Below are 18,619 nucleotides of genomic sequence, written 5' to 3'. Positions count from 1 at the left end.
AGTGTGGCAAGGCTGTCCTGGCTGAGAGGACAGAGAAAGATTAAACTGATGGAACCAAAGGGAATGGGTCAGAGAGAAATGTGCATGTGAGACAGCACAAGGAGGTGGCCGTGGTCTTCTGCTCATGGGCAACCGCCTTGTAGGAAAGGGAACTCCCACAGGGTTGCAGTACTTTGCATTACCATGCCCTTAATTGCTACTTGGAAAAAATAAAGTCAGTTATAAAAAAATAAACGTGAAAAGTTGCAACAATGAAAAAACTTCAGATGAAACCACAGTGTGGCAATTGTACTGATTTTACTGTTTTCTTTCCTAAAAAAGAGACTCCCGTTCTGCAGAATTCTCTTCCTGGACAGTGAATTTCTCTGGATTTATTTTGATATACTCTTGCTTACAGCATCAGAAAGTTGAATTGATTGTTCTGTTGGAAGTGCAGCACGGGGAGAGTCAATCTTGAAGCTGTGAGGAAGGGCTAGGCAGCTGGACATGGGGTGCTGCATAGCGATGTGCTTGGCTGGACAGAAAAGGACCCCAGTGTCTGCGAAGAGCAGACCTGTGTGCTCTTCCACCACCTGGCTGTTCCATGTCCCGCACCTAAACAAAAGGCTTGGATTCACCTGGGCTTTCTTTACATCCAGACCACATAGGCTTATACCAGTGGGAAATGGCTCTGCAAGAAGTTTATTACTAACTCAGCATTTACTTGCTATTTCAGCCCAAGTGTAGTTGGCCATGCCATCTCCTCCACTAAGCTGGCTCAATGTTGCTCTAGTTCATTTAGAAGTTTTTTTTCCAATGAGCAATGACTGTAACCAGCCTTTCAGAGTTAGCTAAAATGCCATAGGCCTGATGAATCAGTTTGCTTGGACGTTTTATCTTTTTTTTTTCCAGGTAAATTAGCCCATTTATATTCACAAAGCTATTTCCCACCTTTGGTATTGAAGTAGCCATTACTAGTACTGAGTGTGGACAGCTGTCATCTTAGTTATAGCAAATACTTCCTGATGGTGCTCAAAGACAACTTCTAAATGAAAAGAATGATCATACTTCTACCAACACAACAGCATCTGGTCCAAGCTGTGTCTGCATCACTGCACACCACACAGGCAGTACCCAAGGGCCCACTTACAGCTGCACAGCTGTAAGAATGTGAAATAAAACCCTATCATAATATACACAGATCAAAATTTCTTTAAAACATGCCTTCTGATACTGTAGTCTGGTTTAGAAGAAACTGGAGACGTTACAAACAACAAATGTGAATCTAAATGCATTTGTTTACATCACACGAATCTCAAAAGGGAATTGTATGGTGGTGTCTTCTTCATGAGCTTGTTATTCCAGTTTCACACCTAGCTATGTAAATCAGCCTAGTTTCACTGGCATTAAACTAGAATATAGCAGTGATGAATCAGGTCTGCAGCCTTACCACAGAGCACTCATGAATTGTTATTACAAGCATCAAAAAATCATCCTTCCCCTAAGCTTTATGTTTTCAATTTTCTGTTCTCCCTCCCTAAGAGATTCCAAACCTCTTAAATAAATACATAAATAAATAAATATCTAATTACCATAAATCAATATAGAATCTCAAAATATACATTGGAAGATATTTTAAGTTCTGTATTTTCTCCTGTCTTATTAATAATGACTTATTTCTTATCAATAATGACCGAGTTGTTCTTTCTGCCTTCTTTGATACTTCAATACATACATTAGGCAAAACACCATCACATTCCTAATTATCACCATTTTGCTAGTGGAGATCCTCTTGTAATGCATCTAGGAGTGATGCACACAGACAAATGGGTGTAAGCAAGAGCACATTTGCATCCGCTGTGCTTTGCTGCTCTGCATAGGCAGGATGTGAGCTGAGCGGCACTTATGCACTTTGGTGAGCATTTTTTTACACAACTAGACCCTTTTAACAATTTTTAAGGCCATGGACAAAATATGCACCATAATCAGGAGCTTTTTTAAAGGCAAACTGAACTAATTTGACAGAATGGTAAAGTCCCCTTGTAATATTTGAGTGTTTTTTGTTGGTGGTGGTGGTTTGTTGTTGTTTGTTTGTTTGCTAGTTTTACTACTTCCATTTACTATTTTACTTACTAGCCCAGTTATGATTTTACTAGAATACAAAGCAGCCTTTGTGGAAAAACCTGTCATGAAAAAAATCTTCCATGCTAAAATTTCTTCTTCTCATAGCAAAAGTCTTGCAACCCCGCACCTGCGAGGCCCTCTTCTGTAGCCCTGCTCTGTGAGAGGGTTGGTGAGCAGGAATGCTGGAGCAGACCTTCCCAACAAGAAGTCCCTCGTCAGTTGTATGGGGATGGTTACAGACTTGGCAGTTCTTCCCAGAGAAAGAAATTAAGCAATGAGAAATACATTTAAAATATTTTTCTCTTTGAATAACTGATGACTGACTGAATAATTAACTTGACTTTAAAGTAATGCTAGGCTTAGAGCTGCTTTCTTAAGTGTATCACTATCCTGAAGTGTATCTATGTACCACAGACTTCTCTTTGGTGAAGTCAACAGAAATAGCTCTCTAAAAACAAGGGGCAAGAGTGGAACAAGAACAAGAGTGGAATCAGAAGAAAGGAAGTCTTTTTCCTTTCAGTATCTCTGATAATATATATATATATATATATATTTGGTCCGAATATAAACATCTTACAGGGTTTGGGGGAGTTTCTATGAGATAAACTTTCCATAAAATTTGCAGCTATCAGCTAGTAATTCATGGGATTACAGCTGGGAGACATCTCCTGCAAGACCACGAGGTGTCACTGTGACCAGAAGTACCCGGTCAGGGTTGGCCTATACCTGGCTTCCAAGCCGCAGTAAATTAACTCTTTCCAGAATATTTAATTAAAAGCAAAGTACTTTTTCCCATTTCCAGCACAACAAAGTTAAGTTTAATCCCAAGTCTTTGTCACTTGTCATCTGTGCACACACTGCAGTGGCTATTACGCTTTGACCCTCTGGAACAAGAGGTACTTCAGCGCCTGGTTTAGTTTACAGGAAGGTTAGGGGAAGTGAATACTGCTCTAGACAAAACAATTCCAGCCCAGAAGTTCAAAACAATTTCAGTGCTGCTCAGTGTAAATACTGTGGCAAATCTAAGGTCTGCATCAGCAAAACAAACCAGAGTTTATTAGAAAAGCAAAAAACAGAAAATCATTTTGCTCCTGACTTTACTAGGCCATAAGCAACAGGAAGTTTTGCCATTGACTTCAAAGCCACGGTTTTATCCAAGATATATTGCATGAGTATGGCAAACAAATAAACAACCTACCAAATAACAACAACAACAACAAAATAAAACCAAGGAACCAACCAAGCAAGCAACAACAACACAGACAAATGACTGTCATTTAGTGAACTATTTCTAGCATTACGTCAACTAGGAAAGAACTTCAGCCATCTGTCGACTGACTTCTTAGTCTGAATTGTTACACATATGCATAATATAGATAACAATATATAAAAATATATAATACACATATAAATAATGACAGTCACATTAATAGTCACTCCATCTGTGAGATCCAAGTTAATTCATTCAACTAGATAAAAGCGAGGCAAACTGAAGCAAACTGCTGTGATTGGTGATGTGGAATTTGAAATCCTTGACCTGTTGGCCTGAATGTTGATTGTAAATTCAAGTCTCAGATGTGTGTAAAGTGTGTCTTAAAAGATACATGATGACTTGCACACAACTCTCTTTTATGGACATTCTTTTGATCTGATTCAACTCTCTTCTGGACTGAAATGTAGATAAGAAAAATTCTTTGTGAGGCAAATATATGTAAACTAGGGTGACGCTGATTTTCTGGCATGATCTCTGGTGGCTCTGGGGAAAAACGTCATTACAGTAGGAGGAGAACCTGACAGCCAGCATTTTTATGTGCCCCAGGAGGTGCTGGAGGGTCAAAGTGAAGTACAAGATGACCTTGGAAAAACAGAGTATCACAGAGATATAGAACAAGTCAAGGGACAAGGACTGGAAAATCAACCTAAAGCATGACACTTTGTCTCAAAATTTGACTGCCTTTGTAGAAGGAGAACTTACCTAATTAAAGGTTATACTGACACCAGGTCTATTCTGACACAAAAGCATACGTCAACAAAGATTACATCTTTGTTTTATGGATTAAGGGCAGTTTCCACACTCACAGCACAGACTAGCCTGGAACATGACAGTGAAAGAAAAGAAATGTATAGAGTAAAAAGGGGGGAAGTAAAGATAAAGATTGCTTTTAAGAGGCTTGAGGAGGGCCAGAGCTGTTCAGTGACTGCCAGCAAATACTTGGAGGAGCAGGAGCAAAGAGCAGAAACTTCCCACTGAAATGAATGTGTCCAAGCAAAACATACTGCCAAACTGTTAAATATTTGCAAATAATGGCTAATGTTTTACCAACTATTACCAAAGCACATTCACAAAAACGTCCCAGATAGTTTGCCCATTGACTCTAACACTCCTAACAATATATTAGCTTGTGAAAAGACTTAACATGTTCATTAAATATTTTCAAGTAAAAAGAGCTAAGTACCTTGAGAGAACAAGTTGGGAATTTACCAGTAATACTGAATAGTGTCAGTAGCATGTTACTGCCCAGATGATTGCTTGATTTATGTTCAGTCTGTGTTCAAATGAGATTGTGAAGTTGAAATCTAAATACAACCGAGGCAAAGATCATAAAGAAAAATCTAAGATGACCAGAAATACAATACTATCTGGTCCCCTGATATACGTTTAAAGCATTCCCTAATAGCTTTGTATAGAGGAATCAATTGCAATGGAAAATGGCTTGGAACTGACCCACTGGTGGCAGTCTATGTACTGGAGATGTAGTTGCAGTAACTACCCCTGAGAGCTGTTCCTTTCTCTGCTGTGAGCAACAAGAACATTCTAAGTTCTAAAATAAAAGGCATCATCAACAGCCAAAGCTAAAAAAAAGGTCAAACATTTCTTTGCTTGCTATAGCTCATAAAACAAGAAAAAATATCCTAGCTGAATGGTTGTATATTGTACAGTCTGGAAAGTGACATTTACCAGGGGAGAAGAAACCATATACCAAATAAAACTCTTCCTTAGCCACTGATTATTATTGCTGCCTTTGCAGTTTCCTTCCTTTTTGAATAATACCTCAAGGATTTCAGTAAAAATATGTTTTAAAGCTAGTCCTTGCCAACTACTCTCTGCTTTCCTATGATTAGATTACACATGCATAAAACCCCTCATGTACATGTATCAGTTTATGCACAAGTGAAGTGAACTATTAGCAATAGCGCTTCTTGTGTTTTGTGACCCTTATACAAAAAGAAGATGCAAATGTCACTTTTGTGGATTCATTCTTTGTTTTTCTATCTGGAAGTTTTCAAAGAGTCAACATAATGAGGTTCCATAATCTCATTCTCACCATGAGCATGGCTAGACAGGATGGAAATGACAGGGCAATCATTTGTTAACGCAGACTAAGTTAGCCTGTAATTTCCAAAGATGTTTTTCAGAATTTCTAGTAACCTCAATAAATACCAGGGCCAGAGGGGATCCTGTGTTTTGTGTTATACGTCTTCATCTGCACTGTCACAATCAGCAGCACATCATTGTGATTCATGTGGAATGAATTGTTCCACACCCTCCTACAGGATATGCTATACACATTAAGGCCCAAGTCATCCACTAGCATCATCATTTTAGGAAGCCTGAAAGCACATTTCTAAACAATTACAGCTCTGCTGTCTACTTACCTTATTTCAAAAACAGAAAGTAAAAAAACTAATGTTGAACTGGATTAAAAAACCTGGATCACAGTTCTTTTGATGAAAAATATTATTTTCTCTCTCTCCCCCTCCCCGTGGTTCTCCCAGCCCCCTCCAACACATTTAGTTCTTCAATATAATTCCAAATTGGTGGTGGTCAGAAAAAGAACAGGAAAGGTTCACCCACGTCTTTGCTTTACACCACTGTCTGAGAACAGCTACATCAGAGAATTCAGAAAGACTTGAAAGGAATGCTATCACCACAAGCCTTTCTCTTTTCTGAGTAATAGAGACTCAGTGCTGAAACGTTTAGGCTGTGGGATGTCTGTGTACCAGGATAAATAGTACTGCAGGATGCAGTAGAGTTCACTGCTTTACTTCAATAAGAAGTTTCCATCTGGCCCAACTAAGCTCATGCACTGCTGTGTGTGACTATTCTCTGCTTATGTTCTCAGAATGAAGGATATGGTCTCAAGTGGAATATACTGCCTTTAAAATGCACATTTGTGTACTTAGCACTGCTAATGGACTTCTGTAAGTGTGGTTTGGCTCCACAAGATAAAAAAAATGCCAAGACATTCACTCTCTGTGGTATGCCTGTGTCCTAGGTATCCCAAGGAAAACATGAACGAAATGAGCGTGTAACTGCACTTCATTCTGCTGCTATCATACTGTCTTGATCACCCGGTAAAGCTATTTAAGGAAAATATTAGAAGTGATGATTTTAAATACAGACACATGATTAGGGTTTTGAGGGGTGGAAGAGGAAAACAGTTCCTTCCAACAGACATAGGGTATAATTCTATCCTAGAACTGTTTAGTAGGCTGGTTCAGCTGATCATATTTCCACAGCTCATGACACAGCCAGCTCAGACACAAGGAAAGCAAAGCCAAGCTCTACAGTCCCCTTACACTCTCTGAATTTCAGCAGTCCAGCCTTGTGCAGTTGGTGAAAACTCCCCTGACTGATAGCATCTTTTTGCTTAGAGTTCCTGCTAGCTTTCAGTCCAAATTCATTAAATGCCTAATGTTGGTGGATGTTGAAGTGAGGCTTTAACATGAATTACTTCACATAAAGAGTTAATTGTTTTTTCCTCCCTGGAAGCTCAATAAATGGGGCTATCTTGATTGATGCTTTAAGTGCAACCCCTCCCCAATATTCTGAACATAATGAGGTTAGTGCTAAAAGCTGGATTCTCTCTCATCTGTCCACATTATCTATTTATTCTGCACACATCACCATGGTGAATGAGTGCTGCATTAAGTACTAAATAGGAGAGGTCAGACAAACCCTGTTTTTTTTTTTTCTTTTTTTTTTCTTTTTTTTTTTTTCCTCAGGAAGGCTGAAACATTTATTAATGGATTTTAGTTTATTAGCTTATGTTTTAAAAAATATATATCAGGATTATTATATTATTGAAGTATAATTTGAGCATAATTTTAAAACATAATAATTTGATATTCTTATTTAAGCCAATTTGTCTTACTATGCTTAAATGGACTTAATTTCAAATTGTCTATGATTTTTCTGCTCTTAAAACAAACAAACAAATAACCCATCACTCAAAATGCAAAGAGAATGTTTTGCTCCAGGCTAAACTGGACATATCTTGATCAAAAATAAATATTTAAATGTCACAAGCCCCAGTAATAGTCTGCTCATATAGCTGTACTAAATATAGCTTAGGTACTTTGGCTATAGGTAGCTACATATGCCTAGATTTTTTGTTTGTTTGTTTTTTAATCGGAAGCTCACCATGTATTCACATTTCTCACCAAAACAAAGTGTATGAAGTGTATAAGTATTTGGCACAGAGCAAATCTGTTAGGGTTCCTCTAGCAAAGTGCTAAGCTTTATGAACGTAATAAAGCTCGAAGCTGTCAGACTGGCTTTCTCACAACATTATGTAGCTTTCCACACTGCTATTCTCTACCCCATGGCACACCTCGTTGTCACATTACTGTGCATTAAGATGAAAACAGAGGTAAACTGTTTGAAAGCTTATCAGTCCTGACACTGGATAATCAAGGAGATGGAGATATGTAACACAAAACCATATATATTAAAAATGATTTGCAAATAATCTCCTGGGATGGAAGAAGGCTGTTTCTATGGTGCTTTTGTATAAGGAATGAGGAAAACAGATGAAGAGTACAAGGTTCAGTTCTAAAAATACCTCCTGTACTTTCAGATAGCTCCACGGATGTTGACCCATCAAACACAAAACCAACAGAGGGCAGGAAGCAGAAGCAACAAGCAGTGTCATGGCACACATTAGGAGCTCAGCTGCACGGGTAAGTAGAAGAGGAAGTAAATTCACTTGTGGAGTATAAAAGGATGGAATGGGAGAAATGGATAAATGTAATTTTGCCCAAACTATGAATGAATGTCATGTCCTCTCAGCTGCACCATTTCTCCCATCTAGGTCCAAAATCTGAGTTCTGGTTGTAAATGCCCAGCTTGCATTTCCAGACAGCAGTCATGCTCAGTCCCTTCCACAACCCAGAACTTTCTCAGACCATGACTGCAGCTCATGCTTCCCCTTCTCATGGAGGGAAGACAAACATCACTGAATGTGAGGAACTTGTCTTGTTTTGACTGTGAATTTACTTATTTCAGCCAAGTAGACTGTAGCTGTCAATGTAGTCTGGGGATTTAGTTTGTCAGCTGCAAATAGCAAAGGCTCATCCTGAGCTGAGCTGAGGACCACGTAGTACCAAAGAGGAGGCACAATAATCCTTTGTAGTCATTGTATTTCTTTACCATAGCAGTTCTTCCGTGCAAATTAAAGAAATCTGAAGGCTGCTTTAACTACCATATCACTTACAGACACAATGGATTTTTATTAGGCTATGTGTCTACAACAGCCAAAGGAAGAATGAAGGCATAATACTGACCACATGACAGTTAAGATGGCGAGTTAGGATGGCCTGACAGTTACCTGAAGGTACCAGTTCAGAATACAAGACCTGAAACTATTGGCTCTTTTTCATCTTCAAGACGTGTAGCAGCTTACTTGGGCACTGTATGAAGCAGTACATATTTCACACTCATCCAGACTATGTGTTTTACACAATGCATGAATTGTGGGAATGTTTATATTTGTGAACTAATATGTTCATGACCTCAAAAAAAAAAAAACAACAGCAAAAATGCATCCGGGTGCCTCTGTGATAACCTCTAGATTAGGCAGAGCAGTGCACAGTTCATTCCAGCCAAATCAAAGCCTGGTCCTCCAGCATGGAGGATTACTGCAGGCAGCATGACAGGTCCTTTGGTGATGATGATGACATAAAATCCTGTCTGCCTTTGAAAGATGATAAGGAATTTTTATTTTTATTTTAAATTAAAAAATGTTTCATGGCTTCTGTTTGGAATGTGTGAGCTGTTGCTTCTGGGCTGCGTTAAAAACAGCTCAAGCACAGTTTCCTGTCCTTATTTATTCATTAATTAATTTCAGTCTGTGAACTTTTTTGTTTGTTTGTTTTCGTGGGTCAGATCGTGGAGTTTTCACTAACATACTAACTAACATACTGTATTTAACTAACATACCGTATGTGTGAGGAACTTATGCTGTGGCTCATCCCAGGGACTCTGTGATCCTGAACTGCAGAGTAAATTCAAACTAACCCAAATGAAACAACATCCTAGCATAGGGTAAAAAGGCGAGAAAAAAAAAAAAAAAAAAAAAAAAAAGGATGTAGTTTGTCACTGAACAACTGAAGTTCTGATGTCACATATCAGCCTGAAGAGAGCAGGGTTTTTTCAAGCCTAGACATTTTCTTTCCAGTTCAAGAATTCCTCTGTTGCCTATTAGGGCTCATGCAGTGTTTGTTTTATGTATTCCATTGTTTCACTGTGTCATCTGGCCCTTCTCAGCACAGTCTTGAGGAACACAAAGGACTGCACTGCCTGGACCAGCAGTGCCTCATCTCTCAGCATCTTTGTGCCAGTGGCAATGCACACAGAGCTAGCTGTACCAGTCCTGTGGTGAGGGATAAACACATCTTTTTCATTGCTTACTGCCATACCTCCATGAAGTCCTAGACTATAATAAAAACAGACAGCACACTTAAATGATATTCAAATTTAGCATATAGAAAGGCCAATTTCTTAGACCAAAAAAAAAAAAAAAAAAGAAAAAAAGTTAATGACAGGTTTTTTTATAACCACATTAGAAGCCTAAATTTGCAATTGAAAACAGCTGTTATTTGGCTTACACACTCTCTATTTTCTGAACCAAAGTAAGCAGTATGTCCTACCAGAATCTCATGCTTTTGAAAAACATATCAGTTTTCATGAACTGTGAGACCAAGAGTTCTCTGTTGATTCAAGTTTCAGTGAGCTTTTTGCCCGAGAAAGGACTGCAGGACTGGTTTACAATTGACCAGACAGCTGTCTCCTATCTAGCAAGTCTGTTTTGCCTTGCAAGAAAAAATGTGATTGTTAAATGCAAACCTTCAATGTCAGATAGAACATAACACATCTACCCTCTCAAGGATATACTTCTGGCATAGTTTGCATCATCAGAAAAGCATAGCTATACATGGCAATAAGATTTATTATGCAGGGATAGCCTGGGAGTGTCTAGAACCAATTTAGCATTTAAAAAAAACACACACACACACCCCTCACACAAAAAAAACAACAACAACAACCTAATCTGCTTTGGGTTGTCATGGGACTGTAGCAGGTGTAAGGGCCATTCTTACTCTCACTACCCATCCAACTGCATTGTTTGCAGCTGTACTAAATACTGACCCTGCCCTTGAGGCATCTTACCAGAGCTCTGGAGATCCTGCACTGAACTAGGTGGTATGAGTCCCTGTCCAGACAACCAAAAGTCAGTGGGGAACACAACAGAAAAATTGCTAATGCTCAAATACAGACTGCAAGCAAGTTCCTTATCTGGATATGGGTACAGCTTTCTTACAAGTTACCTTTTCTACCTTGAAATGAGATTTGCCAAATACAAAAAGGCAGCTCTGAAGAATTATCAAAACACATTGCTATGTTTTTCTTATTTCCAAACACTAAGTAACATTTACATTACAAGGAAGGAAGCCAAAACATGCAACTGAGTAGAAAGGAGAGTTGCAAACAGCAAATACATAGAAAGCTCAGAAACACAGAATTTATTCTAATGTTTACCCATATTCTAGTATTTCAAGAAGACTGAACACTCTGACATGAGCTGAGCAGACCCTGCCAGCTAGACTGTTTGATGTTGCCTTGGCTCTGTGACAAAGCCAGTCCATACAGGAACGTTGGCATTGTTTTCTGATCAAAGTGAGCACTAATGGCATTAAACCTGAGCTGTGGTCTGATGTTTTCCTCCTTCAGCTGTCATTACTCTACATTACTACCAGCTTTCATACGAACCATTGCAGTATGACACTGCTGGTTTAAAGCATGGATAGACCTGTATTTCAGATAGTAAGAACTGATTTTCATAAATATTCTCCTATACTTGGTAAGGAGACAGGAGATCGTGAGTGTATTATGGCATTAAAGAAAAGGTTGCTTTCCAGGTATGTAATTTTCAGTTTCTGTTGGCTTCAATGATACTGCAAGAGAAAGAGGAAGCAGGAGAGCTTTTAGCAATTTTTGGATTAAGCTCTTCTGCAGCATGACAGGTAAAAGTGTCTTTAAAACTAACCACATGCTTACATCCCTTTTTTAAAGGATAGGGATTGTGCAACTGTTGCTATAGCAGGATATGACTGGGTTTCCTCAGTAATCTATACAGTCATGCTGCTTAGGATGAGACACTGCAAGTTTCTGTAGTTCTGCCCACTAAAATTAGGCTCTGCTCTCACAGATAGTAAAACGGTCTTGTAATTTCAAATAATAGTAAAACCAATTAGATATTATGAAATCAAATATCAGATTCTCAGAAAAAAATACAGCTCAATTGATGGCAACAATCACTCTTAAGGTGAATCACTTCATAACTTGAGTCTCAATTTTTCTAGTGCTAACTTCTCTGCTGAGATGTGACATAATCCACAATAAAGCACTTTACAGAACACATACAGAAAAAGTTGAGTTTTTTTTTCATCACTATGTTGCTTCAGAAGCCCATGATGTCCACTGCAATCATTATTGATACTGTCACTATTTAAATTTCTCTTTTGCTGTCTGTGATTGAAATTATATATGATGCCAACCACAGTAAGCAGAAACAAATGCACCAATCAATGATACTATGGTCTTGATATTTGCTTCTGCAGTCACATCTACCACCTGCTTGTAAATCATTTAGTGTGGTCTGGCATTTACTGTCTCCTTGGGCAGGGAAGCCAAGGGGACTCTCAAAGTTTTGAAGTAGTTGTCATCTCCAAATGCTGTTTTAAATTACTTATCCTTAGTAGCCATTCCATCTTCACTTTATAGTATAATGGTCCTTACCTACATACGTGAAGACAGATTCCTCTCAAATCTGTTGTAGACATCAGGGCTGGATGAGAAGACTTAGAGGAAAGTGACTGTTTTAGATCTATGTATGGCACAACTCAAACTTAATTTATTATAAAGTTTTGAAATGTCCAAAATCATTTTACTCCCTTCTGGTTTCCAGATGGGTCTATATCCAGAATGCCAGAATACCACAAAAATGCTACTTTTTTCATGCTGCAATCAAGAGCAGATGCAACAGAAGGCTATAGAAAAGTCTGATTCTTAGAAAATGCCTTTCTCTGATTTTCAAAATAAAAGAAGTTTAGATAATTTGAGTAAACTTTGCATGGGCATCTGAACATTTAGAATTGCACTGGGTCATGCATTTCATGCCCTTGGAAGCATATACTTCACTATCTGTTCCTAATGAGGGAACTGAAGTACTTCAGTGGGCAAAAATAAAGAGACAGGGTTCTAGTTTAGTCCAGTTCTAATTTAATAGTTATCTTTGAAAATATCACTTCAATTCTCTGTTGCTCATTTTTCCTCATATAGTTAGAGAATCATGCTTTTAATGAAAATTGTGGTAGTGTCAAGTTTTCACCCTTACTACTGTTATTTTATTGACTGTAAACACAAGCATTAAAGAATTAACCATTGTTTGGAGATGAATCATTATTTGTTATATCATTGAACTCTATTCAAAATCGAGTAGCAAACTAGCAGTAGGAGTTTAATCTGCAAGTTGGCAAGAGTCTCTAGGACTTGCTGACTCCTCTGAAAGTTGAAGGTATACAATAATTTCAGAAGTTGCCTGGCACCTTGCAAGATCACACCCGTAATGAATTTATTTATGATTCATACTCCCATTGCAAATCTATAATCTGACTTTCCAATTTGGCTTTGTGGATCTTGTATTCAGTGGGTTTACATAGCTACATGTGCATGCTCCTTTCAAAACACTTGCCCATATCAAGCATGCCATATGGAAACACATATGCACATACTCATGCAGAAATGACGTGAAGGGGGAAAGGAAAATGAAGGTGCTTATAATTTTGTTATTTTTGTCTTACTCTGTATAAAACTAAAAAAAAATAAAAAGACAACATTTTAATCTAACCAAAGAACTTTCTTCAATACTGGTTTTCCAGTACCTAATAAGAGGGGATAACATATCCATGAATAAACATAGGTGAAAAGGACGAATACTAGCTCTTGGGTTTACGTGGAAGTTTACTGATACTTGCAGCAATCCTAACTGATAATAAAAATGATTTATTTAAAGATTTATTATGAACATTGCAGGAAAGGAGATAACAGACATGCACCACTTTGTTTACACTAAAATTTCCTGTAAATTAAAAAGAGTTCTTATTCTCTGTTTGGTTTTGATTTGGTACTCTACCAAGTATCTGTTTATAAAAGGAAATATGACAGTACAAACTGTACAAAGTGAATTGCAAAAGAGATTATCAGTCAAGGTGAGTTTGCTTTAAATTAAGTCCTAGCAACACAGGCACTGTATCCCATTAACCTAAGGAAAGTCGGTCTGAGGTAGATCTTTCATGCATCATTACTGAGAGCTGAACTGCCTGAAACATGGGCCAGAACACTACTCTCCAAACTGGGATCAGCATTAGCCCTGCAGCAAATGCATGGGCCACTTGCAGTGTCAAAATAATATTACCTTAACCATATGCCATGCTTGAACATCCCTAATCTGAGCTATGCTGCAATGATCTCAACCTCAAGAGCAGGGTTCTTTAAATGCTTCTCTCAGCACATTTCTCAGGAATTTCAGCTACTGGTGACATTAATCAGATTGGGAGAGCATCAGCACACTGCAGCAAGAGGAGATCCCAGTAGAGCTAAGATGGTTTAATTTTACTGAGATACCAGTGCATACAGCAATGATCTAAAAGATACATCAGTGAGAAAAAGCCTGAACTGCTTTATAAAGAATGAAGAGATAAGGCAGGAAAATAATGTTGCAGAGGGCTATATAAGATAAAAGTTTGATGTGAAGTAAAGTAGGTAATGTGTTTCAAATTCTGTCTTAAGGGCTCAAATTATGTCTTAAGGACTCTTATTATGTCTTAAGGATCATGTTTACTCTCCTTGTACATACAACAAAACATAGGGAAGTATAAAATACTGAAATAATTGCCATCATCTGGAGGCCAAGATTTACATAGATTCATGTTTTTTACTCCAAACTGTTCTATGGTCCATTATTTAATATTTAGTATTTTGAAATTACTGCTGGGTTTTTAAAATCATGTAGTTCATTAACTAACCATTTTGCAGACAATCCCAAATAAACAAATTCAATAGTTTAGAAAGTATGCTGGCACTTACCCGGGGGCACATGATCATTCATGATGACGAGTGATGCTGGCGTAGGCCTTCTTTTCCTGATCTGTAACGTGCACAAAACAAGGAGAGTCATCAGGGCCCACCAATCACCCCACACTCAAAGCAAAGCAAACAAGCCATCTGATGTCCTCCTGACTCTAAACCAGGCAAAGTTAAAAAAGAAAATATTTAAAGGAACAGCAGCACATTGCTGTCTTTCTGACTGCTCTTCTGGACTGACAGTGATCAGGGTCATGCTGATGCTTGTATATGGAAAACACAGGGAAGATCCTTCTTGAATAAGTTTTTGGACATTCATTGCTGATATGTTTTGGTTATATCTTAAAATATTGGTATTTAGCTTTGTTTCAGGAAAATAACTGCAGTAGTTTGCGAACTTATATATTCAAATAGCTACTGCTGTTATAGCTCTCACAAGCAATTATGAATATGATTTTTTTTTTGAAGCACACTTGAGAGCTGACATTGTATATGTGTTTTCTGATGAATTTATATTTCTAAACTGTAGCCAAAAGTGGTGTTGTTGTTCTTTGACTAAAGAAAATAATAGTCAAGACTTTAAAAAGAATGTTTCCAAATAGCACTAGCTTAGATATTTACCTATCAATATGTATTTCTGAATAGAAATCGTATGCAGTTCTTCTTATTCAAAGCTTATTTGACTAAGCTTTTTTTTGTTCCATTAACACTGATTGAACTACATGATATTGGACTACCCTTCTATAATGGACATATTTGCATTGAAAGTTGCTACACTAAAACTTCCAGGCTATCAATATTCTATTGAATTCAAGAGAGAGACTGGGTATTTCAGCTAGAAACCACACTGACACAAGTGCTCAATGTCAGTGCATTTGTTCTTTTTTAATTGCTGAGCTCTGTAGTGAGCTGGGTTCAAATTTTGCTTTCAGAGGTGTAAATGGAAAATTACATCATCAGGTTTAATGGGGTTATTCCAGATTAGAGTAAATGTATCTGACAGCAGTATTTACTAATTTAATTTCATCACACCTCCACAGCATAAATGAATAGCATTTGGAATTAAACTCGCAACAACAACGAAATGATTACCCTTAAAATCTAGGCAGAATTTGTGGCACAGCATTTCAAAAGCCATGGGAATCCAGTGAAATCCAAATAGTATGATTCTTACAGATTTCAGAAAAAAAAAAAATCAGAACACAGCCTGCTTGAATTCAATGCAGGACTTTTCATAAGGCACGGACATCTTATAGTTCAGAAGTACCAATGGACAAAATGAAGACCTGCAGCAATTCTCTCCTTCACCCTTCTAGTACTTCTTCATTCAGTGGTCACTCACAAGCCATCGCTTTCTGGCAAAGGCTCACATCAGAATATTCAGGAAACAAGACACCTGTCCTAAAGGTGCCAATACTTTTGTCGTTAACACAGAACTGTCAAGGTTATGCAAGTCCCCTGGTATCATCTAAAACTAGACTTACAAAAATAGAAGCAAATGTCGAGAAGTACTTGCACTGAGAGAAATATACTGGGTGACCTAATTACAATTTATCCAGATTTTCTCCTAAGCTTATGTTTGTTCTTCTTTATGTACATCTATGCATAGCTGTACATAATAACCACGTGTACAGAAAAACAAATTTCCTCCACAGACTGCTGTATTGTTTTATATATATTACATATATCTGTGTACGTGTATGGGAGTCAAAACCTAAAATAGTATACATATTAATCTCATACATACAATTCTACATCCAGACATATTTCTACACTTATGTATGTATTTTTAAAATATGTAAAACATTTTAACAATGATATAAATAAGATATACTAATCATGTAAAATACAGGATATAACTGAAAGGATAAATTGTGCAAAATGTAACTCATTTTATCATGTTAAAATGAATGGTAAATAAGCTGTCTTCTAACTGGACTGTGCAATATGTCTCATTAGGTACTTATTATAAACTTCATGTTTTGCTTTATATAAAAATAATCTTCTTAAGTTTATTGAGAATGTGTATTCAAGTGGAGCGTATGCATTAGAGCACAAAGTCCAGTTACAGGAACAGCACAGAAAATACATACTGAATAAACCTACCCAAGATAAAGAAGGCTTATTCTGTCTGGAGGATATATCCAACTCTCTTTTTGCATGTATCCAGACAGTGCTGTAACTTCCAGAACATTTGGTCTGTAGTTAAGCTAATGTAAGTTGGAAAAGCATTTAGGCCATAAGTATGACCTGTTACCACCCTACATCTTGCACCCATTCTACCCCTTTCCCTCAAAACCGTGACAGAAACTTGTCTGCTTACCTGCTCAGCTGCTTCGGGATCTATTTGACTCTGAAACAGCGGCACAGCAAACTGGATCTTTTTGGGGCTGTTGGGCTCCATCGCAATGCTGAGGTGAGGCAGGCGAAAGCAGAGCCTGGAACGCCTCAGAACAGAGCCTCGTTCTGCGGCTCTCCCCGGCGCCCTCCCTAAAGCCACGCTGTGTGCTCTTCAGTAACAGCTGTAATTCCCGACTTAGCAAGTGGATCTGTGTGAGCTGAGCAGCTCCCTTATTCCACATCCACAGAGATGCCGCTGGCTTGACTATTTTTTCCCCACTCCCCTCTCCCCTCTCTTCTCCAGTCCTTCAGATCCTCTCAGCACAAAGCTAAAAGGAACAATAAGCTAATTGTGCACCAGTTCACTTCTGCATATGCCAAGCATTCACTCAGAAGCTAATTGAAAACGCAATACTAGCATTGCATGGCCTGGAGCCCTGGGATTTGAAAGAGAGGATCTCTCCACCGTACATTACTATCTGGCTGCTCAGAAGTGCAATGCAAGCTCCCTCTGAGTATTGCTGATGGGCTCTTAATTATTGATGAACACAAATCAGGAAGTTTTCAGATTTTGGGGGTGGAGGTAGCTGGAGGGGTGGATGCAATAATTCCGTCTCTGTTACAGTGTGCCAGAACTGCTCTCCTCTTCTCACGTATCACACAACCGCCTTTGCTCTTCCAAATCCTTTTCTAAACCTCTTCCAGGAAGATTTTTTGATGACGATGCTACATAGATGCCTACACTTTCTTGAAGCATATCTGGCGTGCTAAGTGCAGTTTGCACCTTAGGCTAGTTCATATTTAGACTGCAAACTCTTCTGGTAGGATCCATCTTAGATAACTTCAGACACTGAGAAGTTCAGTGCATTTAAGCCAGCAATCTGGGCTCCCGACAGCTTGACACATCAGAGCATGTTTCGTTCTGTCCCACTTAAGTGCAATATAGCATCTACTGGAGATGACATTTTGTCTCTGTCAACCCTAGAAAAAGTAAAGATGGCTCAGCCTAGTCACTTTGCTTTTAGAAGGCTAAAATTCAGAGTCCCAAATCCTACTTTGGGGTACAAAATCTGTACCTTCTTTTAAGACCAGGAAAATAAATCGGTCAATCATACCAGTAACATTCTGGTGAATCTGCTTGATTTTCACTTTTAATTTCATCTTAATGAGAAGTATATGAAACAATATACAGTGACCATTAACATAACCTACCCATTTGCTCAGAGCTCCTGACCACTGCAAAGCAGCACAGCAGAGCTCTTGCAGCAAAGGTACTCTTGATGCTAAAGCTGCGTCCCTGGACAGACAATGCTGTAGACAGGTCAAAGGACTATGCTGTAAGCACAGCTCTAAGCCCACAGCCAAAGAGCATTGGATCAATCTCCTGGTAACCACTACAAACAATTGGAAAGAAAGAAAACAAGGCAAGTCCTGACTGGTATGGCACTTCGAAGAGACAGATTAATCTGGGATAAGGCTAGCTGTAGAGAACAAGTGAATTTTCATCAGCTTTTTGGAAGACCTGTGAACACTCTCAGTAGAACTACAACCAGTCAGGATGAAGAGCAAACAGGTAAAATGCACAGAGAAGAGTAACTTGAGCCTGCCCTGACAGACTGCAGTAAGGAAACAGACAAGCAGCAGAATTCAGAGCTGAGGCTCTGAAACCAAAACTCAAAGGAATTTGAAAACACACTTCTGGTCCAGGCCACTGAAAGGATCAAGGATTTTCACAGTTCATCACAGATT

The 18,619-nt window shown here is 38.4% G+C and overlaps 1 protein-coding gene across 1 annotated transcript in view; it reads right to left on the bottom strand.

The window, feature by feature from the left end:
* PPP1R1C (protein phosphatase 1 regulatory inhibitor subunit 1C) overlaps nt 1-17,961 on the bottom strand; it is a 46,484-nt gene extending 28,523 nt beyond the window's left edge. The window contains 3 exon segments of the mRNA XM_005016810.6: nt 14,534-14,594; nt 16,854-17,009; nt 17,011-17,961. Of these exon segments, the coding sequence (XP_005016867.2) occupies nt 14,534-14,594; nt 16,854-17,009; nt 17,011-17,112 (319 nt within the window). The 5' untranslated portion in view covers nt 17,113-17,961.
* Nucleotides 17,962-18,619: the final 658 nt, after the last annotated feature.

The sequence above is a fragment of the Anas platyrhynchos genome, chromosome 7, assembly GCF_047663525.1.
Source record: "Anas platyrhynchos isolate ZD024472 breed Pekin duck chromosome 7, IASCAAS_PekinDuck_T2T, whole genome shotgun sequence".
Classification (NCBI taxonomy): domain Eukaryota; kingdom Metazoa; phylum Chordata; class Aves; order Anseriformes; family Anatidae; genus Anas; species Anas platyrhynchos.
Note: the sequence above shows the minus strand (reverse complement) of the source record. Positions and strands in the feature narration are given on the sequence as shown.